General features: G+C 39.1%; 1 protein-coding gene across 2 annotated transcripts; it reads left to right on the forward strand.

Annotated features, from left to right (window-relative positions):
• The first annotated feature begins 272 nt into the window (after positions 1–272).
• Positions 273–12,896, forward strand: LOC105046554 (E3 ubiquitin protein ligase DRIP2). 2 transcript variants are annotated; one of them, XM_010925172.4, is made up of 7 exons: positions 273–736; positions 2,314–2,413; positions 5,471–5,804; positions 5,937–6,370; positions 6,468–6,518; positions 10,313–10,385; positions 12,428–12,896. In XM_010925172.4, the coding sequence occupies exons 1-7, from the start codon at positions 592–594 to the stop codon at positions 12,599–12,601; spliced, it is 1,311 nt and encodes a 436-aa protein (XP_010923474.1). In that variant the 5' UTR covers positions 273–591; the 3' UTR covers positions 12,602–12,896. The 2 variants fall into 2 exon arrangements, with proteins under 2 accessions (XP_010923474.1, XP_010923475.1); XM_010925173.4 differs by lacking the exon at positions 10,313–10,385 and having other exon boundaries at positions 346–736; positions 12,428–12,587.
• Positions 12,897–25,581: the final 12,685 nt, after the last annotated feature.

The raw sequence follows: 25,581 nt of genomic DNA on the forward strand, positions 1-25,581 counted from the left end.
CGAGCGAGAGAGAGAAGCGGGTTCGACCAACCCACCGGTTCAAGTATGAACCGCCCAAAATGTGGCGCACGCTAGCGTCAGGTCCTGTCGCAGGGGGGGACAACCTATCCTCCTCGAAGACACGTTGTTTTAGCCCGAGCACGCCAAAAAACCTCTTCGTTCCGTGCTCTCCTTTTTTTTTTTTTTTTTTCCCCTCTTCTCTTTTCATATTTATTATTTTTATTATAAATATATATTCTCCGCCCCCACCCTCTTCTTCCGCCTTCCCTTCCGTTCTCTCTCTCTCTCTGGGGTCCTCCTCGTCGTCGCTCGATCCCTCTCTCTTGCCCTGCTCTCCCACCCTCCACCCCCCTTCCTTCTCCAAATCGACCCTCAGACCGCTCTCCCCTTCTTTTTATCTGCATAAAATCCGTTCTTTATCCGTTCTCGTCGTCAGATCCCCCTCGTTTCCTGTTTCCCGACGTGATTGGGCCATCAATGTGGGTTCCGAAGCCGTAGTGATGGTCGGGGACGGCGGGCTGTGGCGCTGCGAGCTCGCATGCAGGGAGGCGTGCTGAGAGACGCGGGAGCCGCTGGCTGGCGGTGCCGGAGATGGCGACCGATGGGTCCGGGGCGGCGGCGCGGCCGCCGCAGGTGGTGATGGTCAAGAGGGAGGTGCTGGCCGCGTGCATGACGTGTCCCCTCTGTCACAAGCTCCTCCGCGACGCCACCACCATCTCCGAATGCCTCCACACGTGTGAGCCCCCCCTCTCCGCCTTCTCCTCTCCGTCTCCTCTTCTTTCTCTGGGTTTCGCCATCTTGGTTGATTCTTTTATTGGATTTTTTTCCCTACATGGGTGCCGTTTGGTTCTCGGGCTTTTCAATTCCGGGTTCACGTATTAATTTTTCCTGATTTTGTTTTTTCTTTTCTTTTTTTTTTTTATCATTCGATTTCGCGATCTGGGTTTTTCTTTATTTTGATTGGTTTTCTGAGATTTGAGGCTGTTCTAGCGTCGAAACTGGTTTCCAAGGCCGTTCTTCTATGGTTTCGGTTCTTTCCCCTTTGGCGCGAGGTTCTGCAGTCGCATGCATCGTGGCTGTTTCGACTTCTGTGTTGTCTTCTTCCGGCTCTGCCTCCATAGTGAGGTAGGAGGAGGTTGATGAGTGTTCGCACATGGAGAAAGGTGGTACCTTTATCAGGTTACTTGTGTCATTACCCATTTGACACCGGGACAGAAGCTATTGAGATTAAAGGTGGAAATTTTCGAGTGTTTTTTAGTTGAAAGGAGCAGGGAATCTCCATGCATGCTGTTGGTGATTCCATCAGATATTAAATTTCATCTCGCCGTTGCCCCTTGCTTCTTGCTAATTTAGTATGGAAGCAGCAAAAACTTTGGGTATCTTTCCTTTTCTGAGAGAAGTGGATATCAACTATATGATATTACTATACAGTTTTGAACGTCCTCGTCTATATACTAGAATTTAGTTGGGAATTGCATTACTGTCCCTATGATCGAATTAATTGTCTGTTGGTTAACTCTTTGCTTCTGAGTCCCTTGACTCTATAATAAATGTCACTCAGTACTCGAAAGACTTCTTTCTGTTCTTCAATTTATATTTCATGCTTTTTACCAATATAGGAAAAAATCGCTGTATATATGCATGACAAATCTGGTACTTCTTATGAGAGCTTTTGTACAAAATCTTTGTTGGCACATGTCTACGTGCTTCTATGCAGTTGAAGCTGCATAGCCGTTAATTGTTGATCAATCATGATACACCGAGCTTCTATTACCAGCAGTTAGTTTGTATTCTTTATTGGCTTGGTTATTAGGTTGTCATGCCAGATTAACCTGCTTCGTTGTTAAGTATTGACTAATCATGATCATGAAGCTACAAATAGTGTGGAAGGTTGTCATGATGGGGGCATATCTTTGTCTAGAGAATCTTAATTTGAGTTGCAGTTTCCTGATTCTGTGATAAAGACATTGTCGCTGAACTTCCCAAACATTTCATTTCAGCAGTTGCTTGATGAAATCACCGTCCTTGTTCTCTTATTTCTGGCTAAGGATATCTCTGAAGGCTAGTAATTACTCTAGGGCCACATTGTATATGAATATATTTTGTTTCTCTACTCCTAAATTATATTTCTATTTGTCTACTTTAAATTATTTTTGATAGTTAAATATTTGATGCTTTTTTTAGTGTGAGCTTAAAGCAATGATAGAGCATTTCCTGCAGGTCTTCTTTTCTATTTTCCCTGGAGGGATTCTTTGTATGCTTAGTGAGTTGATGATGTAACAATTCTATAACGTTTTTTTATCATTGAAACAGTTTGCAGGAAGTGTATCCTGGAGAAACTCACTGACGAGGAGTCAGATTGCTGCCCAATATGCAACACTGATCTGGGTTGTGCTTCAATAGAGAAGCTCAGGTTATTTTCTTTTCTCTACAAGTATTTAGACTTTCAGTTGGTATATTGCTAGTTAAGTTTGTAATTTTGTTTACCAACCGTTACTTGAATGCATCTTGGATGACAATTCTGTATAATATAATGGCTAAACTCTTGGGGATGTTAATACAATAAAATTTCAACTTGTGCATGAAAGTTATTCTTTGTTACATTGGATGGAGAGTAGGAATGGGAAGACCAAAAACACATGGATGGGATTATCAGCCATTTATTTTCTAAGAGTGTGAAATAGAAAGATAGGGATCTTAGTTACCTGAACTGGAACTGGATGTAGATGCAAGAGCAGGAAGTGTAGCTTTGGAAAAATTTTTAGCAAAGAAAGGCCAAGGAAATGAGTTTGAAAGAGAGATTCTAAGAAACTTCAAAGCAGGTTCAGCGCATGAAGTATAAGATTCCAGCTACTAGGTATTTCCAAATGTCAAAAAGAGGAGAGAGTGTGCAATTGTGAGGGACGGGATCTGCAGCTATACGTGATAATAATCTGTGCGGAAAAGAAGTACATAAAGGTAGATTTCCGACATCAAAATGGTGCGAGATAGTACCCTCTTGAAGAAAAACAAGAAAAATCAGGATTTATAAACCCTTTTTTAGTGCAGATTATTTGCCACATGACCATAAATTCCTATTTTCAACACAGAAATATGAATATGTGTATGTGTATATGTATATGTATATGTATGTATGTATATATTGAAATAGAAAAGTTATTTTTATAAATTATATTTTGAAAGTCTTTCTCAAAAAGCTTGATTTGATAATATAATAATCCACAGGTGAAAGCCTGTTTAACCCCCTTTTTTTTTTGGCATGGACCCTGTGCATAATGATATCAGGCTGGCTGATTCTTTTGTCTCATATATTTAGTTAAAGCACATTCTGTTATCTCCTACAAATCCATCGGTATGTTAGCATTGTCTCCTTGTAGTAATATCTATAACCATAAAATTTAAGCTATGCCACAACTATTTGGGGTTGGCATCTTGTAAGTACAATTATGATGTGAAATTAGCCTCACGGCATTTGGGTGCAAAGTTGCGTACGCATGATCCTCCCCATACTCTGCAATGGCTAGAGCCTTGTGCACTCGATCTCCCTTTTTTTTTAACACTGTTGAAATTCCTTGTATGTTTATTATTGTGTACTTTAGAAAAGAGAAAAATTGAATAGAGGAAATGAAAGAACAAATGAAAGGTAAAGGAGGAGCCAAGGTTTTCTGTATGGGCCCATATTGCCCAATGCTGAACTTACCCTACCGATGCAATAGGGTACCGGTACACTATAGGGGCTCATTATGATACCATACCAATACATGGTATTCCTTCTGCTTAACTCCAGCAGCATACTATGTGTCAATATGAGGGTTGGCATACCAAACCATTCTGAATTGTACAATTGAAGTACCAGTGTGGGGTCTGATATCGAGTCTGAAAATGTTGGTGGAGGAATGCATATCAGCACTTCATCTTGCTGCATCCCATTGGGTTTTCCCTGATTGATACCTGTGCTTTAGTATCCTGAGTGAAAATAACCAATATAATTCTTTATTCCTATCAGAAATACTAAAGGAGGTGTCTGTGCTGGAGATCTTCCAGGGTCATCCTTCCAGGCGTATTCATTATTATGCCTCCAGTTTTGGAGTTTAAATGTGATTCAGTGCTGAGCATGAATGCTCTTAAGCTATTTTCATGCAAAGAGGAAGTGATTAAGCATAAAACACAATCAATTCCCCTTAGAACTTCCTTTAATAGCCCTATCATGTGATCTGTAACATTAATACTACATCTTCCTGGAGCTCAAATATTGCACCATTTTTTATTCTTCTCGTTTGGTTGCTCGTCAATGTTTTCTAGACACATAACAACTTTTTTTAATACTTGTTGAGTTTGCATGAAAGGAAAGCACTAAGCCTGTATCCTGTTGCTGAATAATCTGTAGTAACAGAGGAATTAATCTGTTAATAGACCACTTCAACTCATCCTGAAACCAAGCTTGAAATTTGCCTTAGCCTTCTAGTGGAGCACTAAAAAAGTTCTTAACTATGGCATCAAACTCTAATCCTTGAAGCCTTTTTGCACCACAAACTCCTTATTTTATATCTATTGTTTAGAAATCTCTTGTAAGATACCCAATAGGACAGCATTATAATTTTTCCAATGGATCCACACTTCATCACCCTGAATATTTGTAAAGCCCTTGATTTCCCTTTTATTAACTGTTGTGCTATAAGCTCTTGATTTTTATAATTTTATGGCCATGTGCTGTAAGCACCTAAGACACCAGCAGCATAACTTTTGCAATCTAAGGTTCTCCCGGTTGTCTTATATGTGAAATGCCAAGTCTAGCGATCAGAGCAAAGAAGCATCAAAGCAAGTAGGCACCATCTTTCTCTTTGTTCATTCTTCAAATGTGGCTCCAGTGTGTAGATTAAAAAGCTACCCCATGCAAAGCAATGGTGTTAGGTTTCTTAAAAGGAAGAGCTATAATCTCATGGAATAATTAATTGGTAATGACTTAGAGTTTTGGAGATTATCTCAAAATTGTTGAAAATTTAGGTGGTAATTGTGTAGGGCTTTGTGATTTCATGGCACTGGAACCATCTCTTTTTTTAACAAAACTTGTCAAAATGATTTCTTGCTCCATTTGAAGTACCTAGTAGTCTCCTTACCCTTTATTTTGTTGTTGTTAGAGTTTCAACTCAATTAGATATTTCTGTTTATGTGTGGTTTTTCCACTTTGGCTTATTAAGTGGAAATCATGTGATCTTGCTGTAACTATATGTTGCCTTTGGAGGGATCTGGTTTTCTCAGCTGAATGGTTGAAAAGGCAGAAAGCTTGTGGGTGATGTCTAACTTTTGTTAGGCTGATGCCTGCCTTGCTTCACCAAACTTAGGAGCATGAAAATTCTTTTTATTGAAGAAGTTGAATTCAACAAGAAGAATCTCAAGAGAGTTGTTTCATTTAACTTTATGCTTACATGCATTTGTGGAAGTGCATGAATTGATATGGGAATGTACACAGACCTGATCACAGTCTACAAGATGTGAGGGCAAAGATATTTCCATTCAAACGAAGAAAGGTTAATGCTCTGGAAGTTGTACCTCCCATTGCACTGCCTGTTAGAAGAAAAGAAAGATCGCTTTCTTCTTTGGTAGTCAACACTCCTCGAATAGCAACACAGACAGGTCTGACAGGAAGAAGGACAAAAGCTGTAGCTAGAAGGGCTGCTGCACTACGTGGATTGAGCCCTGTTATTAATCAGTCTATTAAAAAAGAAGATAATAATGCTGACAAGCAAGCAGAAGACTCAAACTCGACTGAGACTTCGAGCAAGATGACTCAGAACAGAAGACAGGTAGGATGATCATTGTTTTTTATATCTCATTACTCTAGCTGATTTAAGTGGAAAATACTCTTTATATACTTGTGCTTGGAGCTGCCTTGCTATAATTATTGTATTGACACGCTTGTTTGGTGAACCTTTCAGACTTCTTCAAAAGCAGAGCCATCTAACCATAGACCTAACAGAGATACAGAGAATGGTGAAGAGTCCTTTCTGGATAAGACTGAGCTTTGGAAACCTTTAAATTGCCTGGTTGAAGTTGCAAACAGAACAAAGTCTCCTAAGTCTAGTCCACAGAGTCCTGTTATAAAGGCAGAGCAAATCAATGGTGCTGATAATGAAGTACAGTTTCATAAAGTGAGGAATAGGGAACATCCGAATAAATTGAAAATTCATGATGAGAAGAATGAAAGTGTTCCAATGCCTCCAGTGGTGGTGAGAGCTAGGAGGTTGCAGGGAAATAGCCGAAAGAGGAAAGAGTTAGGAACCTCAACTCAGGCACTGCTTGATTCTGCAAGTGCCCAACGTGAAAGGAGGATAAATCAAGTTTGGTTTTCATTAGTTTCCTCTTTTGATCAGTAAGGAACCATTTCCTTTTCTGGAAGTTATAGCTGTAATTTGTATGCTATGTTATATTTAAAAGCCTCTTTTGAGAGTTTGCAACATGGTTTTCAGGGAAGGAGATTCGCCATTGCCCCAGATACCTGCAAATTACTTGAGGATCAAGTGAGTTTTTCCTCCTCAATATGGCTCTAGAACATGCTAAATGTCACAATTAACTATTTTGCATTGTTCAAAGGTATCTCTTTTTTCTTTTAAAAAAAAATTTATCATTTTGAATGTCATGTGTGAATTTTTGCTACAAGTTGCATCTTTTTCAGGATGTTTTTGATAAGACAGTCATTATGGGAAACATTTTAATTTTTTAAGAAATAGAATAGTGTATTAACATGAAAAATAGTAAAGAAGAAAGGAAGATGAAGTAAACGCTCCATGTGTCCATGTCTTTTATGCCCAATTGGTGCTGCATACAACCATGACCTAGGAAAGGAATATATAACAAATTCACGTTATCAAAAAGTGTACGTAATGCCCTTATTTTCTTCAGATAAAGCCATGGCTTTCCTAGTAATCGGCCCTTTAGTTGCTTAAAACAGGGTCTAGTGCTAGAGCAGGTCTGGGTGTGGAAGCATGCCAACATAGCTCTTGAAAATTTATTGCAAGGAAGTATGTAGGAAGCAGGTGTGGGGATGTGAAGTGAGATTGAGAAGGGGATGCAGAACACTAGGCAACGTGTTCCATCTATTGAGATTAGGCCAAAGGTTTTGAGGGAGTCAGCATTGTTTTTTAGGTAAATTCTTACAAACAGTAGATGAACCTGTTCTGTTACATATGGTTACCTATTACAAAAAAAATCTAAAAAGGTACTTTCGTGTTAGCATTTATACAAAATGTTTTCATATGCCTTAAATATTATACAAAATCTTATGAAGTGGATAAATCAAGGATGATTGCATGTTTTCTGCACTATGTTGCATAGGTAGTCACCTGGACTATAGGCTAGGTTTGTCTCCTAGTGTCAGGTAAGTGGTTTGATGATTGTGGCGACAAGTACAAATTCTGTTAGAAGAATGAAATAGAACTAACAAAAATATGAGAAAGCAGATCTATCATTTTGCACTGAGAAACTCTGCTCAGAACCTTACTGATTCAATAGCTTGGTCTTTGAAAGTCCATAGAAAAATGTTATTTTTTTAGAATACAGTAAGAATAACAAAGATTTGTGTATATTCCATGTATGTATATCTCGATTATTGAATAAAAATTGTACTGTCAAATTAGAAAATTCATATTTTCCATTTTAGAGCAAGATGTCTCCTTTGAAAAGTATAGGATAAATCTGAAAAAGAAAATAAAAACTCTTGATTTAGAGCACAATTCAGGTTTGGACGAGGCAAAAGAGGTTTAGTAGAAGGTAATGACAGAGGATATGACTTTCTCTCCAGAAAAACTTGGACATAAATTATTTAAATCTTCATCAGCCACAAACTTGAAAAAAAGTACGGAAAACATGCAGTTATTCCTTAGATTTTGATCAAAGGACAAAAGGAAAATATTATTCTGTATAAGGGTTCCCCCCCTCTCTCTCTCTCTCTCACTCATCTCTCAATGTATTTGGATTTCAAGCAATGGTCACAAGAAGGACAAAGGATGAAAAACTTTTATGGAAATGGCAGATTTAGAAGCAAAGAAGGAATTGGAAAGACAAAATTTTTGGTTTTTCAAAATTTAACTCCTCTTTCTCACATGCTCTCTCTCCTCCCTCTGACTATTTCCAAGGTCTGGGGGAACCTTGGACGACCGCCCCTTTGGTTTCATAAAAGGGCAGCCCAATGCATGAGCTTCCCGCCATTGCAGCATCTCAGGAGCATCAGATGTATGCAGCCTTACATTGGCGGATCCATGAGGTTAAATGTGGGGTCAATTGACCCCACAAAAAAATAAAAAAATATAGATATGTATATATGTTAGTGGAAAAGATCAAAATTAACCCTATTAATTTTATGAATTGACCCCATATCTCATACAAAATTTTAAAGAAAGATAAAAAGATCACGTCAAAAGAGTAATTATGACATACATTATCTCTCTTTAATGACTCACGTGTCCTACCTCTCTCTTTCTCTCCCTCTTTTACACCACTTTGACCTATCTCCCTCTCTCTTTCTCATTTTTTCTTTTTTTTTATTAATTATTTTTTTATTAATTTTTTAATACTCCATCCCAATCCCATCCATCCATCTCTTATATTTAGAGAATAGATCCTCTGCGCATCGTCTGGTGCGGCACATAACATGCACCATCCATCACACAATGGATGGTTGTCCGGGGCTGCACAGGGCCATGCATTATGCAATGCATGTCGCCTATGGCTGCATCAGTCATCCATTGTGCAATGGACGGTGTGTATGATGCTCCTTTATAATATTTTATTATAAAAAATATTTAAGGTATTACACATTATCAATTTTTTATAAATTTTATAATTTTTTAAAAAATATTTTATTATTGTTATTATTATTTTTTCTTTCTCTTTCGGGATTCTCTATTTTTTTTATTATATTGATCTCACAAAGTAAAATTTTTGGATCCACCACAGCAGCCTTACCCTTGCATGTGGAGAGGTTATTTTCTTGTTTTAAACCCATGATCTCTAAGTCACAATAGGCAACCTTTCCATTGCATCAAGACTCACCCTCACTACGCCTTGGTTTTCATACACTCAAAATTGTGTAACCAACTGGTCTTCTATGTTTCTGCACGCCACTTTCTCAAATTTTCACCCAAAGATGCCATCATCAATATGACACCATTTGGATAGTTGACATCTGATAGGGAACGAGCTCATGTATGGATATGAATCACATCTGCTTCTTAAAGTGCCCATAAAGTAGGTTTGATGATTAAGGTCCTTATTCAAGTTGTATTAGTAATGTGAAGGTATATGGTTTAATACACAGGTGTCTGGTGTCTGTTGTATGTCCACAATAAGATGCAGCATGTTTCAATAAAGCACATGCTATGCATCAGATGTCTTGACAGCTGAAAGTTGTCAAATGAAAATTCAGGTCTCCCCCGGCATCATGGATCTACTAGAAGATAGTCAACATTACTTTATTCATATGATAATTAACAAAAGAAAGATTGAACTGTAGTTGGTTGGGGAAAATGCTCAATGCTCTATGTGGAAGAAAGAAAGAGCGAGGGAGGGGGTGGAGAAAAAGGCAAGCACAAAGGTGTAATTGAGTGGCAAACATAATAGTTGAAGAGAGATTTAAAATGAACTTCTGAATTATGGAACAATTGCATAAAAACAGTTCATATCATATGTTGAACTGAATTTTGTTATTAAGTATTATTATGCAATTTGGGGATTGTGATTACCATCCAAAGCTAAATTTTCATATTAGTTGTAATAGGTGGTGTGCTGCTATCGTAGGCATTAGATGTATGTTTGCTACTCATTTATTGATCTAACCAATGGTACCAACCATGATATTAGTCTCACCTGCGTAGGATGTTTGAAAGAAGCGTATTCAGTCACAAAAAGGCACTTGTGTTAGGATATCAGCAGTGCTGTTGTCTAACTAGCTAGAATATTAATTCTTCTGTGTAGGATTTTTGAAAGGAAGTTTTTATAGTCACGTCAAGCCACTTGACTATCAGCAGTGTTAAATTTAATTAATTTCCTTTTACTGCTTTTGCTTTCACAAATAACTTCTATGTGGATTGATGTACCTACCTGTGTAATGTTTGTTGGCATGAAGCATGAAGACAAGCCAACTCTTCTAATAGTGAGAAACTGCAAAGAATTATTATTCCTATCGCTGCTTGTAGCTTAATCGAATGGAGACAAGTGGCATGTTAGTTATCATGTTTAATGGGCTCTTTTGATCCATTGTTTCTTTCATTGTTGCCATGTATTAATATATTAATTATTTTACTACTTTTGGTCTTAGGGATGGTAATCTAACTGTTTCTTTCATCCAAAAATACCTTGCAAAGAAGCTTGATATTGCAAGTGAAGCTGAGGTGAGTTTTTCTAATTTCGTTCCTATGTTAGTAGATTTTGCTTGGATCTTAACTAGTATCATGGAGTATAATGGAATGAACACCATTGCTTTTTGTTGCCAGGGTCATAGAATTTTATGTTGGGTCTGCTGAGCCTACTTACATTTCAACTACACTGACTTGCATATGATGTATCAAGGGTGTAGAAATACACCAGAAAGAAGCTATAGTGAACATGATACTTTGCAATGAAGATATACAAGAAATTGTCCTATAAGTGGCAAATAATCTTGGTCATTTTTTTATTGATTGTTGTAGAAGCAAATGTAGAATTGGATCAAAATGATCTTAAACAAGCATTGTCCTTCTACAAGCTGTTAATTAAATCCAGATTTCCTAAAATACACATGGGGGGGGTGGCGGAATGATACTAGACAAAAGCAAGAATGCACAAATAGATACCTAAAACTACATGAAGTTAATAAAATATTTCTTTTTTGACGATTATATGAGTAAGTTCCAGACAAACTGCAACTAGTTCAAACAAACTGCAACTAGAGTAAATCTATGAAAGGTAAAACCCATTTAGGATTCCCAGCTTATTATATTATATTATTTTTTATATGCTTCTAGATGGTGGGCCTTGGTACAATGGTAAGATTGCTTCATTTGACCTGAGTGCCACAAGATTGAAATACGGAAATAGCCTCTCTGCATGTGGAGGTAAGGCTGCATACATTTGACCCATCCAGACCTTGTAGTGGCAGGTGCCTCATGTACTAAGATGTTCCTTTTTTATTACTTTTCATATTATTTCTCTAGATTTTAAAGGGTTAAGAGAGCTATAGCTGGTTTGGAAATCCATAAACTTTTTAGTTGGTTAGAAATTTGTTTATGAATAGAGTAGAAGGTTATAGGTTGGGTTATAGAAATTATACAATGATAAGTTCCTAGTGTATGGACCATATAAGTGCATCAAAGTTGGTGCTTACATTAGCTTAAAAAAATTGATGCATATCTCAAGCTTAGTCACTGTACAAGGTTCCCATCTTGTGGACCCCAATTTTGATGCCATGGTTGTATGCCAAGTATACAAAAAATGCCTCCATTTCCTGCACACTGGTGCCAGTCTCCCTATTCATTCACTGTCAATACTTTGTGATAATCAAAACACTTTCTCGCCTGTTTGCTGGCCTTCTAGGTTTTGGCCACTTTGTTGGGCAAAGTCACCAAGCCCGGAATTTTGACAATGATTCTATTGGTTGAAGTCAGTTTGAGGGTCGTCGTAAAAATGTTCTTGAGCTTTTTTGTGTATTAGATCTTCTAATACATGTTTAACAAACTTTACATCGCTTGTACTACTGTTAGCCTTGTTTCATATGTCAATTATGTTTTTTATGATCCAAAATGCAAGAAATTAACTAACTGGTCCATGTATTTTATTTCTAGAAGCTAGATATGACTGCTTTTTTTTTTTTTTTCCCTGCATAGACAATTAAATGATTTGTTCCATCACAAAGGCTGACATGATACATATCAATTCATTGTATACTTCATGGACATGCTTCCACAATCTGGATTGGTTTTTAATTACTTTCTTTTCTACAGGCAAAGAAACTTATAAAACTATCCTTTTGTTATTTACATCACTCCCCATTTTGTAGATCTTAACATGCCTCGACCTGATTAGTGGCCCATGTTTGAACAGTCATTCTCTATGCTCAACACTGAATGGTGACACGTAGTGCTTTGATGCATTAGCTTGAACAGTGTTGCTCTGGATGCCATGCTCTCTTAACATCGATCAGCATTCAATCTGAGTCAGAAACTAAGATATTAATGATCATGAGACTTGGAATTTATTCCAGTTGTTTTAGGTTCTTAAGCGGAGTAAGATAAAAATTCCATGATTTCTTACTTGAGAACAATAAACATGAATTACTATAGAAACTTGTCTTCCACTGACTTTGCTTATTGTATTCAGTCGTGCAATTGATTCCTCTTATCAACTCATTCTTTTTCCCCTGGAGAAAAATATTTGATTCTTCAACTTGTGGTTATAGGTGGAAATTAAGTGTCGAGGCCAACTAGTGAACCCCAGTCTGACCCTGCACAATTTAGTAGATATGTGGCTAAGGGGGGGGTCGGCACAGAAGGTGCAAGCATCCAGTGGTACCTCAGCCAAGGAATTTGTGATGGTGCTTGCTTATGGTCGTCGCAAGATTCCCGCCGCATGAATGCATCACAACAACATCTTTCCAATTGTCCAATAATCCAAATGAAGGTGTCCTGCTGTATTTTCGCCCCTGTGCTTTAAGAGGTGGTCAAGGATTCCTCTTACTTATATCAGAAGTGCTGAGCCTGGCCTTTCACAGGATGCCTTTATGCCTTTAATGTATCCATTAGTGTATGTCACCATGCTTCATTTCATATGAACATGTGCTTACATATTTAAACTTGCACCAATATAATGTTAATTTAGTGATTTGCAAGAGCAATATATTGCATGTGAGGGTGATATTTTTCCCGCTCCCTTTGGGTGCTTTAGAGGAATGATCAAATGATGTGTTGTGTTGGAGTTAGAGTTATCAATTTGGATTGGATCTATCATGTGGGCCCATCCTGTCATGTAAATGAGATGGGTAGGGTTCATATTTTAACAATTTATTTAAAAATTGATCAAATGATTCGTCCTGTTTTGATTGATGGGTCGGGATGGGTTGATCCGCTTATTTTGTTTGATAAAAAAAAATATTATCAAATTTTTTTGAGGTCCTGATCTTTATCTAGTTATTCACTTATTTTGTTTTGTAAAAAATTATCAACTCTTCAGAGATCGTGATACGGAGAGGAGAAAGAAGAGTTAATATATTTTTTTGATAAGGGGGGAGGGGAATTTTGGCGAGTTGGTCTGTTTAATCCGTAGTTTAGTTCATGATGGATCGAGTTGGATTGAAATTTTTTCAATCCGTCAGTTAAACGGATCAGTTCGTCCCATCCCATTTAGAGGTGGATCGTTCCGTCTTGATAGTTTTAGTTGGAGTGTTCAATTCTCATTATTTTTTTTAGATCATCACTAACATAGTTTAAATAGAAAAGTATATATTTAAGACATTTATGAGGAGCTATACCATTCTCTTTGTAACTCTCTCTATCGGTGCTTTCCAAAATTTTTTCTCACTACAGCTAACCCTCTGCTTAAAAGCATTGGAAGAGAGAAAATATGCTATCAGCGACTGCTATACTTGGGTGTCACCACGGAAATCTTTATTTCTTTTTAGCTTTGATGAATATTTTTTGAGTTATTTAAAATAAACGTCAGTAAAAAGTTTTGGACTGCTTGGAAAAATTCAAGAAGGAAACTGAACTTAATCGGAACTTTATTTAACTTCTAACTACAGGGTTTTTTGGTGGCAAAGTTTCATTTCTTTCACAATAAGCCAAATAAAAACAAGGAACAGCATGTATTATTTTACTAATTTGTACATAAATAAAAATATAAAAATAACAATGATTGCCTTTTTTACTTTTTTTTTTTTATTTGCTAAGCTATCATGACCAATGCCACCACGTTTATCACGGCTTGTGCTGTCATTGGTCTGAGGACTCGTCGGTCAAACGGTAGTTAAGAAAATGGTTGCTAAGTTTGCAGTCCACGTAAACTGCGTTTCGGCCTTTTAGGTGGATAACGTTGCCCACTCCGAAGTGCAACTGGACCCAAAACCACATGGTTGTTTTTTTTTTTTTTTTTTTTAAATTAAGCTTTTATCCGTGGTGGAGGACTTCTCCATCCTCTGACCGGCCAAAAGTCGTGTCCCAGTACGGGGACGAGATTGATGGAGGGGCCTTCGGGGGGAGCACGTCGTCGTCGGGGCGAAGATCGTGGCGGTGAACGGCCGCTGGACCCCAGTGGGGAGATCTCGGTCCTTCAAGATTCGTGTTGACATGGTGCGCGGTTATTTTCTGCATGCCCCCTCCGTAACAAGATTGGGTAAACCGGATATGAGGTGCACGCATCCACATAACTACTTTTGTGCGGATTTACTTCCGCACAGAAATTTTGTGGGACCGATCCTCGCACCGACCTTTAAATTTCTGTATTAAATGTTTATACGGACAATATCCTCTGCATAGGATTTTACGAGCCCGTCCGCACGCGAACTGGATCCAGTACCTACGCACATCCGCATGTTATTTATATGCGGATTTTTTCTTTCCGCACAAGAGTTTTATAAGATCGCGCGCGCAAGATCTCTTCATCGAGTTTTTTTCTGGGTAGAAATCTCTGCGAGGGGTATGGACTCGGTATCACAACCGAGACCCACGCTCTATGTTGATTTTTTTTTTCCCATAGAAATTTTATGCACAGCAGAAGATCCCGTTTTCTCTCTCTCCACCCTCCTCCCCCGCCCCCCCCCCCCCCCCGGCGGGCACTTTTTTTTAAGTCAACCGCATCATACAACTTTAATTCGAATACAATCTAATAAATCAGATTAAAAATATCTCGAAAGGACATTGGCAATAGGAATATCTCATTCCAAACTCCATCAGAATGGTGAGCAACAAACGAGACCATCCAGTCCGTCGTACTGTTCACCTCATGATAGATATATTAAATTTCGTAGGAGGGACATCTCTGCACCAGACTCTGCATGTCACTAGGAGAGACAATTGGATCGGGTTGAATATAAACGAATCGGATCAGATACAGATTGAGTCAAAAAAACTCTAAATCTGGATTGGATCTGTTTATTTAAACAGGTCAGGTTTTAAAATTCGAACCCGACCTCCTTAATATACAGGTTATCTAATCTGACCCGTTTACAACCCATTTATAACTCAGTTAAAATAAAAAAATCAATCCATTTGTGACCCATTTAAAAAAAATAAAAAAAATAAAAAAAAGGCTCTCATCTCTCAATCTTTGATCTTTCATCTTTAGGCCCGACTACCCCTCAGCCATCGCCAGCATCGTTGCGCTCTCGACTGCCCCTTGGGCCTCGTCCTCTACCTTTGCCGACGTCGCCGTGCTCTTGACCCGAACTCCCCTCGGATCTCTGCAGTTCTACCCTTGCTGCACTCTTGGCCTGACCGCCCCTTCGATCTCTACAGCTCTACCATCACCACGCTCTTGGCCCGACTTGAAGCGAAAATTTAGTGCAGGGGCAAAATGGTAATTTTAAAACTTTTTCAAAATTACTATTTTACAGCAGAATTATTAATTAATCTTATTAATTAATACTAATTAACCCTACACTAGGATCTAAATATGATACAACAGCATGCATTTAAATTTGAAATTCAAATTTGAATCAGTAAACGTTTTACAGTACTGTGTTCAGAACACATCACCTTTTGCGGGTAGTCGATCACCGTAATCTGATCACCGTCGGAGGGCTCTGATCGTCACGTCGCAGCCACCCAACTGTCTGGCCTCTGCGGATCGTCCACACGAAGCTCCCGTCTGATCAGCTCCTCACGAATGCTAGTTCGTGATTTCACCCTTTTGATGGCAGATGTTGATCGAATTCCTTCGATCGATGTGTGCCGACTTCTCGGATGCTCCGGATCGTCTGCACAGTTACTTGAGAGGCTGATGGATCTCTCTCTGAAATTTGGTGGACTCACGACACTCATAGCACACCAATCTCACTTCCCGAACCCTAGGTAGAAACCCTAGGGTACACACCAAAAACCTTGCGTCCAATTTTCTCTCTTTTCTTTCTTTTTCTCTCGGAAGGTTTTGGACCTTCACCTTGCGCAGAAGCCTTTCTCACGCCCCAAAGTTTCTCTCCTAATTTTTCTACGCACGTCCCACCTTTCTCCTCTTTTTAAAACAACGTCAAACGTGTCTTATCCGCGTGAGAGGATAAAGACAAGAGGTTACACATTTGAATTCAAATCAAATTTGAATTCAAACGAAAACCAACTTATCCCTATCCTTTTGGGCGTGAGAAGAGAAGGGGCGTGGCTCTTTGTGCGTGGAAAAAGTTTCACGAGAAACCTTTTCTCGTGTAAGTAATGTGGCGCACAAAATGGATAAGGATGAAAGGGCAAGTGATAAGTTATCCATTCAAATTCAAACATGCTTTGAATTTGAATGGCTAACTAATTATTTTATCCATCCATATGGCGCACAAATGAGGATGTGGGGAAGGGTTTTGCGTGAGAAAAATTTCACGAGAAGTTTCTTCTCGTGAATTCAAATGGGTGCAAGGAAGTTGGGTGACGCAGGGAATTTAAAACAAGGTGGTTTGATTCAAATTGAGCCAACCTAGTTTAAAATAGGTTGAGCACAATTAGACCAAATTAAACCCAACATAATTAGGTTTAATTAGGCTTAATAAAATTCTAATCAAATCAGGAATTAACTAAACCTAACCCCTGATCAAATCAGGGACTAAACCACCTTAGCGATTAGGTCAACATTTAACCTAATCGGGTCAATCCAAACTGAATCCAATTCAATTGGACTTGATCCAAAAATAATTACTCAATCAAATTGAGTTAATTAGTGATTAAATCACTAATTAAATCTCTCATAAATATTGAGTCCAAATCCGATGGGCAATCAGGCATCAGAGACCATCGATATGAAACCCTGATCAAAAAGTTCAAATTTCAAATTCAAAATTTGAAATTCAAAATTTTGACCCCGATACCCAAAATGTGTGGAACTCATGATTAGAGAATCCTAATTCTCAATCATAGAGTTCCAGATAGATAAGACTCATAATCAGCCATCAGATCAGAAAGGAACCTCTAATGTGTGTGACCCCGCAGGTTCGAACCTAAGCCGGTAGCACAGGAACCAATTTCTGTACTAATCGAAGTGACCATCTAGCAATGGTACCCGACGATCGGATAGGTCGAATAATCGCAATCGCAACATTCAGAACTTACGTGAATATGGTTACCGTATAATTCATCCCTTTTGACCCCTGTGTTTAGGATGACTCAGGGTTAAACTGTCAACCCTGATGATATCATCCGAATCGTGCTCAACTCAATTAGTCCTGTGACTCCTCACTAGGACTACCCTGGCCAAGGTTTTGCTAAATTGAAACACGACTGTACACAGCTCCTAAACTGGAGTGGTCAATCCCATCTTGACACACGCACCGACAAGTCAAGTACTTGACTACACCCAGCATCCTTCCGTCACTGAATTAGAAATTCAGGTAGTCCAGTGCCTAAGTGCAGTGAGTTGCTTGCAAGTCACCGTGGCGGTCTCAGGTCGGAGGGACATTTATACCCATATCCCATCGGAGCAAATCTTGACAGCAGAAATAGCTCCGGAGTTGGTCACGTTCAGTGCAGATGTACCATTACATCTCACCTGTATGCCATATCAGTGTCTCCACACTCTTTGGTTATGAGGACAACCAACCCATATGGCACACAACGACCTATGCTCGATAAATGTTGTCGTCCTTGGTAACAACGTATCATTTGGTCGCGAACATGTTTAAGGACTAAGCGACAAATTCTCCTTTGTCGAGTCTAAATAGTCCTAAGGACTTCACCACAACACAGGAGTTCATTAGAAGATGAAACATTTGTGATGAAAAAATACCAAAATAACTTTTATTTATTTATAATTCATGTACTAATACAAAAGGAGCACAACCGTCAACAGGCTGACGATTGGCTTTGGGACACTATTTCCAACAATCTCCCACTTGGCCTAAAGCCTATCGGTGCAGTATCTAATACCCATCTTCGACTTGTAGTCGTTGAACTCCTTCACCGCAATGGCTTTAGTGAATGGGTCGGCCAGGTTCTCCTTCCCGTCGATCTTCTGAAGGTCGACGTCACCTCGATCCACGATCTTTCGGATGAGATGGTAGCGGCGCAGAATATGCTTCGTCCACTGGTGTGCCTTTGGTTCCTTCGCCTGAGCAATGGCTCCAGAGCTATCGCAGTAGAGCAGAACTGGACCAACAAGGGAGGGTGCTACTCCGAGCTCGGTGATGAATTTCCTCAGCCACACCGCTTCTTTGGCAGCATCTGATGCAGCAATATACTCCGCCTCGCATACTGAATCAGCCACAGTGTGCTGCTTGGAACTCTTCCAGCAGGCAGCCCCACCATTAAGGGTAAAAATAAATCCTGACACACTCTTGCTATCATCGCGATCAGACTGGAAACTAGAGTCTGTAAACCCTATAAGTCTCAAGTCCGATTCACCATATATAAGCCACTGATCCTTAGCATTTCTTAAATACTTCAGGATGGTTTTAACAACCTTCCAGTGATTCTCTCCTGGATCAGATTGGTATCTACTCACTACCCCTAGTGAATATGCCACATCTGGTCGTGTACATGTCATGGCGTACATGATAGATCCCACTGTCGAAGCATATGGAATCCTATCCATACGCTCTCTCTCTTGAGGTGTTGTCGGACAATCCCTCTTCGAGAGAGAAATTCCATGGCCTATCGGTAGATAGCCTTTCTTGAAATTTTTCATGCTGAACCTTTTCAGCATAGTATCAATGTACGTGGACTGGGATAAGCCAAGCAACTTTTTGGATCTATCCCTATAGATCCTCATCCCTAGGATGTAGGAAGCTTCTCCCAGATCCTTCATGGAGAACTGTGACGATAGCCAAATCTTTATTCTCTGTAATGCAGGGACATCATTCTCGATTAAGAGAATATCATCCACATACAATACAAGAAATACTACTGCTGGACCATTAGCCCACTTATAAATGCAGGGTTCTTCTCCGTTCTTAACGAAGCCATACGTTTTGATCGTCCTATCAAAACGTATGTTCCAACTCCGAGATGCCTGCTTAAGTCCATAAATGGACCTCTGTAGCTTGCACATCTTAGACTCATCTGTGGATGTGAACCCTTCAGGTTGTATCATATACACCTCTTCGTCCAGCTCTCCGTTTAGGAAAGCTGTCTTCACATCCATCTGCCAGATTTCATAGTCCAGATGGGCAGCTATCGCAAGCATAATCCGAATGGATTTGAGCATTGCCACAGGAGAAAACGTCTCGTCATAGTCTATACCATAACGTTGACGATATCCCTTGGCAACCAGACGGGCTTTATAGGTCTCCACCTTTCCGTCTGCGCCCCTCTTCCTTTTGAAGACCCACTTACACCCTATGGATTTTACTCCTTCGGGTGGGTCAACCAATGTCCACACATCGTTGACCTTCATGGACTCCATTTCGGATTTCATGGCCTCTAGCCATTTCTCAGAGTCAGGTCTCTGCATTGCATCCATGTAGGTGATCGGATCCTCATCGTTTTCATCAAGTTCGATAGGATCACCATCCCGGACCAAGAAACCATAGTATCTGTCCGGTTGATGTGGTACTCTACCAGACCGCCTTAAGGGTGCATAATCAATGGGCTCCGGATCTGATCTAATCAAATCCGGTTCAGGTTCAGTAACATGTGTCGATTTTTCTACCTGTCGAACTTCGTCAAGTTCGACTTTAGAGGCAACAGTTCCTTCACTAAGGAACTCCTTTTCTAAAAAGATTGCCTTAAGGCTGACAAACACCTTTTGCTCATCAGCAAGGTAGAAATAATACCCTTTGGTCTCTTTTGGGTACCCTATAAAATTACACTTGTCAGACCTAGGTCCAAGCTTGTCTGTAATTAAACGTTTAACATAAGCCGGACACCCTCAAACCCTAAGGTGCGAGAGTACTGGCTTACGTCCTATCCATATCTCATATGGCGTTTTGGCTACAGACTTACTCGAAACTCTATTTAGAAGGTAACAAGCCGATTCGAGCGCATATCCCCAGAGGGAGATCGGCAGACCAGCAAACCCCATCATGGATCGAACCATGTCTAACAGGGTCCGATTCCTCCTTTCAGACACACCATTATGCTGTGGTGTTCCAAGAGGAGTCCACTGAGAGAGAATCCCATTCTCCCCTAGATACGTCAGAAACTCATTGGAAAGGTATTCACCTCCTCGATCAGATCGAAGAGTTTTAATACACTTTCCAGTTTGTTTTTCTACCTCATTTCAGAATAGTTTGAACATTTCAAATGATTCCGACTTATGCTTCATTAAATAGACATACCCATACCTAGATAGGTCGTCTGTGAAGGTTATGAAGTAGAAAAATCCACCTCTTGCACTTGAGCTCATGGGTCCACATACATCAGAATGTACCAGACCTAAGAGTTCACTGGTTCGCTCACCTTTTTCAGTAAAAGGTGACTTGGTCATCTTCCAAGAAGACAGGACTCACAGGTTGGAAGTGATTCACAATCACTAACTTCAAGAATTCCTTCTTGAGCCAACCTGTTTATCCTGTTCTTATTGATATGACCTAGCCTACAGTGCCAAAGGTAGACTTCTGACACATTATCTATTCTAGAGCGTTTACCGAATTTTTGAACCACATTAACAGGCTGTGATAGTAAGTAAATTCTATTATTTAATTGTCCAACAAATATTGTAACACCATTCAAAATGATATTGCAAATATTTCTTTTTATTAAAAAATCATAACCGTACATGGCCAAAAGGCCTACAGAAATAATATTTAATAAAAAACTTGGACAATAGTGACATTCACTCAGAATTACATTACGAGAATTGATTACAAGACTCATGATTCCTAAAGCTAGAACTGGAACTTTGCTTCCATCTCTAACATTCAGGAACCTCTCGCCTTCATCAAATCTCTTACTGACCTGCAGACCCTGCATCGAATTACAAATATGATAAGGGCTTCCGGTATCTAATACCCAGGCAGTAGTATCACAAATCAAAAAGTTGCAAGGAGTTATCATATAATTACCTTGCTTCTTCTTTGGTCTGTTCGGGTCCAAGGAGGCAATGTATTGAGGACAGTTCCTCTTCCAATGCCCGTGCTTCTTGCAAAAGAAGCACTCCGCCTGGCTATGATCATGCTTGCGCTTCTTGGTCTGACCCCGTGCTACTGTCCCAGCATGAGATTGCACCTTCTTATTTTTCTTCTTCTTGTTCTTCTTCCCCTTCCCAAAGGGTTGACGACGAGAAGAAGACCCTCCCACTACATTCACCGACTCCTTATGGAGTTGGTGATCCTTCTCAAAGTTCTGCAGCAACCCCAACAATCCGTGGTAGTTTACTGCAGGCTTTGTCATTCGAAAATGAGTAAGGAATGGGAGGAAGGACTTGGGCAAGGAATTAAGGATCGCATCCTTACCGAGCTGCTCGTGCAGAGGAAAGCCCAATTTGCTTAGGCGCTCAATCATCTCGATCATGTACAGTACATGATCAGTGACTGAGGCCCCATCCCTCATCCGAGCATTGAAAATAGCACAACTAATTTTGTGCCTTTCAACGTCGTCAGGCGTGCCAAAGGAGTCGTTCAACATTTGAAGCATCTCCTGTGGCTGGGCATTCTCAAACCTTCGGCTGAACTCGTCATTCATTGCTGCCAGCATAATACATCGAACGGTGGTACGGTCATTGAGCCACTTCAAGTAAGTGTCTCAGATCGCTTTACTAGCGTTCGGAGCTGGCTCCTCAGGTGCTGGATCCGTTACTACATAAAGGATCCGCTCATGCTCAAGGACGATTTTAATTTTCGATACCAGCTATCGAAATTGGGTCCCATGAGCTTGTCATTATCTAATAATGATCGGAGCGACAGGGTAGTGGCCATAGCTGCTTAAAGAAAAACGAGACCTCTATTAGTACATAAATTAATACTAAAGACTTGGACTTTAGTCTAAAGTTTTTTCCAATATTTTTACGAACTGGTAGCCTCATCCTCCAATTCGAGGAATTACTTTAATTCCTTAATGGGTACTAGAATCCACACAGACTACACACGAGCCCAACTTTGGTTGGTCAACCCATGTGCATCTATGGGTAGGTTCTTAACCAGTTGTTTCTCTAAACAACTTCTAGTAATTTATTTTGCCCCAGAACCTAATCAGTAGGCTTTGGCCTCCACTGAAAAATCTGGTTAGGTCCAACCATTAACATGACTTAATTTAGTGAATCGGACCAATAAATGATCAGACCCGACTTTGGCCGGCCAACCTAACCACCATCAGAAAGACTCAATCAAATTATCATATTATGAATAATAATTCCATTGGCCAATGAGCACCAGGCCTTTGGGCCTCCAATGATCATTGAACTAATGGACTCATTATCATTCACTTAATGGGAGGCTATGACTTAGTTATCATTATAACTTAATCATTTTAGGGACCTAATAATTTTGAGGATTTTATTAAAGAATAGTAGAGAAGAAATCATCCAGCCAATTTCAATCCTCCCACTGACTTCACCAAGTCAGATTAAAAAAGGATTTAATTAAAGCTGGCATTAGGAGCACCTAAATCAGTCTTACTGATTTACCTAATGACATGGGTGAGCTCTAATCACCAAGTGATCTAATCAAAATCTAACTTACCAGATTGGCCAGGTAAGTGAGATCAGTGGTGGGGATTTGCCATTAACTCGTCAATGATCGAATCAATGCGAGTAGCTCCCGCTTAAGAACCACTGGTCAAAACTGCCGAACTTACCTTAGACACCAACCGGTTCATTAGTTTTAATTTTGATCAACTTAGTAAATAGAGCTCCACCGCGTAGCCATGAATTAAGTCCATCTTGGTCTAGTTAAAGACATGGACCCATTCAACTACAACTATTGAAGTTGAGTCTAGAGTATCCTTGACCTAATCTAATTCAACTTTTGATTAGATTTGACCAATTACTCCAATTAGTCCATTTTTTAAACTAACCTTAGGTCTAACCCAATTATGGACCTAATTCATCTAACCCATTGACCCAAAAGTTTATGCAATTGTCTTAGGTCTTAATTCACAATTCTAGACCTACTAGACAATACTTAATTCTTTTAATTAAGTACTTGGGCTGATGGTCAGGGTTTGGCATTTCGAAAATAATTTTCAAATTTGAAAGATTTTATTTTCTGTTCACCAAATGTGTTAACTCATTTCACAAACGGTCAGCACATTTCATAAACAGCAATTCTATTGCTCATTTCATAACAGAAAATAACTCAAAATAAATCATAAATTTTCTTTTAGATCTAATCTAACACATTCATGATAAATTTCTTAATTAAGTCCTTTCGCTGCTTCATCGGCATGGGATATAATTGCATCGGCACCCCTACCGCCATAGGAGACCCCATCGAATGGGAAGAGAGGGCCTTTAAACCCTACTTTTCTCCTATGACCGGACGGCCATGGCAACCAACCCAATTAGATTACTTGCTACTTGGATCAAGTATATCTAAATATACAAATTTCAAAATTTAAATTTTGAATTTCAAATTTCAAATTTCAAATTTAAATTTTAAATTTCAAATTTGAGATTTCAACCAAATTTCAAATTTCGAATTTTCAATCTTTGAATTTTAAATTTTGAATTTTGAATTTCAAATTTCAAATTTCGAATTTCAAATTTCAAATTTGAGATTTCAACCAAATTTCAAATTTCAAATTTTGAATTTTGAATTTCAAATTTCGAATTTCAAATTTCAAATTTCAAATTTGAGATTTCAACCAAATTTCAAATTTTGAATTTCAAATTTGAAACTTCTAACAAATTTCAAATTTCAAATTTAAATCTTTTTGAATTTCGAATTTTGAATTTTAAATTTCAAATTTAAACTTATAGATTACACCTTAATCTACGCATGCATATGTATATCATATTCTAGAACCTGCTCTGATACCAATTGAAGCGAAAATTTAGTGCAGGGGCAAAATGGTAATTTTAAAACTTTTTCAAAATTACTATTTTACAGCGAATTATTAATTAATCTCATTAATTAATACTAATTAACCCTACACTAAGATCTAAATATGATACAACAGCATGCATTTAAATTTGAAATTCAAATTTGAATCAGTAAACGTTTTACAGTACTGTGTTCAGAACACATCACCTTTTGCGGGTAGTCGATCACCGCAATCTGATCACCGTCGGAGGGCTCTGATCATCACGTCACAGCCACCCAACTGTCTGGCCTCTGCGGATCGTCCACACGAAGCTCCCGTCTGATCAGCTCCTCACGAATGCTAGTTCGTGATTTCACCCTTTTGATGGCAGATGTTGATCGAACTCCTTCGATCGATGTGTGCCGACTTCTCGGATGCTCGGATCATCTGCACAGTTACTTGAGAGGCTGATGGATCTCTCTCTAAAATTTGGTGGACTCACGACACTCGTGGCACACCAATCTCACTTCCCGAACCCTAGGTAGAAACCCTAGGGTACACACCAAAAACCCTGCGCCCAATTTTCTCTCTTTTCTTTCTTTTTCTCTCGAAAGGTTTTGGACCTTCACCTTGCGCAGAAGCCTTCCTCACGCCCCAAAGTTTCTCTCCTAATTTTTCTACGCACGTCCCACCTTTCTCCTCTTTTTAAAACAACGTCGAACGTGTCTTATCCGCGTGAGAGGATAAAGACAAGAGGTTACACATTTGAATTCAAATCAAATTTGAATTCAAACGAAAACCAACTTATCCCTATCCTTTTGGGCGTGAGAAGAGAAGGGGCGTGGCTCTTTGTGCGTGGAAAAAGTTTCACGAGAAACCTTTTCTCGTGTAAGTAATGTGGCGCACAAAATGGATAAGGATGAAAGGGCAAGTGATAAGTTATCCATTCAAATTCAAACATGCTTTGAATTTGAATGGCTAACTAATTATTTTATCCATCCATATGGCGCACAAATGAGGACGTGGGGAAGGGTTTTGCGTGAGAAAAATTTCACGAGAAGTTTCTTCTCGTGAATTCAAATGGGTGCAAGGAAGTTGGGTGACGCAGGGAATTTAAAACAAGGTGGTTTGATTCAAATTGAGCCAACCTAGTTTAAAATAGGTTGAGCACAATTAGACCAAATTAAACCCAACATAATTAGGCTTAATTAGGCTTAATAAAATCCTAATCAAATCAGGAATTAACTAAACCTAACCCCTGATCAAATCAGGACTAAACCACCTTAGCGATTAGGTCAACATTTAACCTAATCGGGTCAATCCAAACTGAATCCAATTCAATTGGACTTGATCCAAAAATAATTACTCAATCAAATTGAGTTAATTAGTGATTAAATCATTAATTAAATCTCTCATAAATATTGAGTCCAAATCCGATGGGCAATCAGGCATCAGAGACCATCGATATGAAACCCTGATCAAAAAGTTCAAATTTCAAATTCAAAATTTGAAATTCAAAATTTTGACCCAA

Source organism: Elaeis guineensis, chromosome 6 (genome assembly GCF_000442705.2).
Source record: "Elaeis guineensis isolate ETL-2024a chromosome 6, EG11, whole genome shotgun sequence".
NCBI classification, from domain to species: Eukaryota; Viridiplantae; Streptophyta; class Magnoliopsida; order Arecales; family Arecaceae; genus Elaeis; species Elaeis guineensis.

Bases quoted from the DNA above. Each gene is read 5' to 3' on its own strand.
- LOC105046554 (XM_010925172.4), top strand. From the start codon at position 592: ATGGCGACCGATGGGTCCGGGGCGGCGGCGCGGCCGCCGCAGGTGGTG. The intron at 5,805-5,936 runs GTAGGATGATCA...TGAACCTTTCAG, and splicing joins TGACTCAGAACAGAAGACAG to ACTTCTTCAAAAGCAGAGCC. The intron at 6,519-10,312 runs GTGAGTTTTTCC...TTTTGGTCTTAG, and splicing joins GCAAATTACTTGAGGATCAA to GGATGGTAATCTAACTGTTT.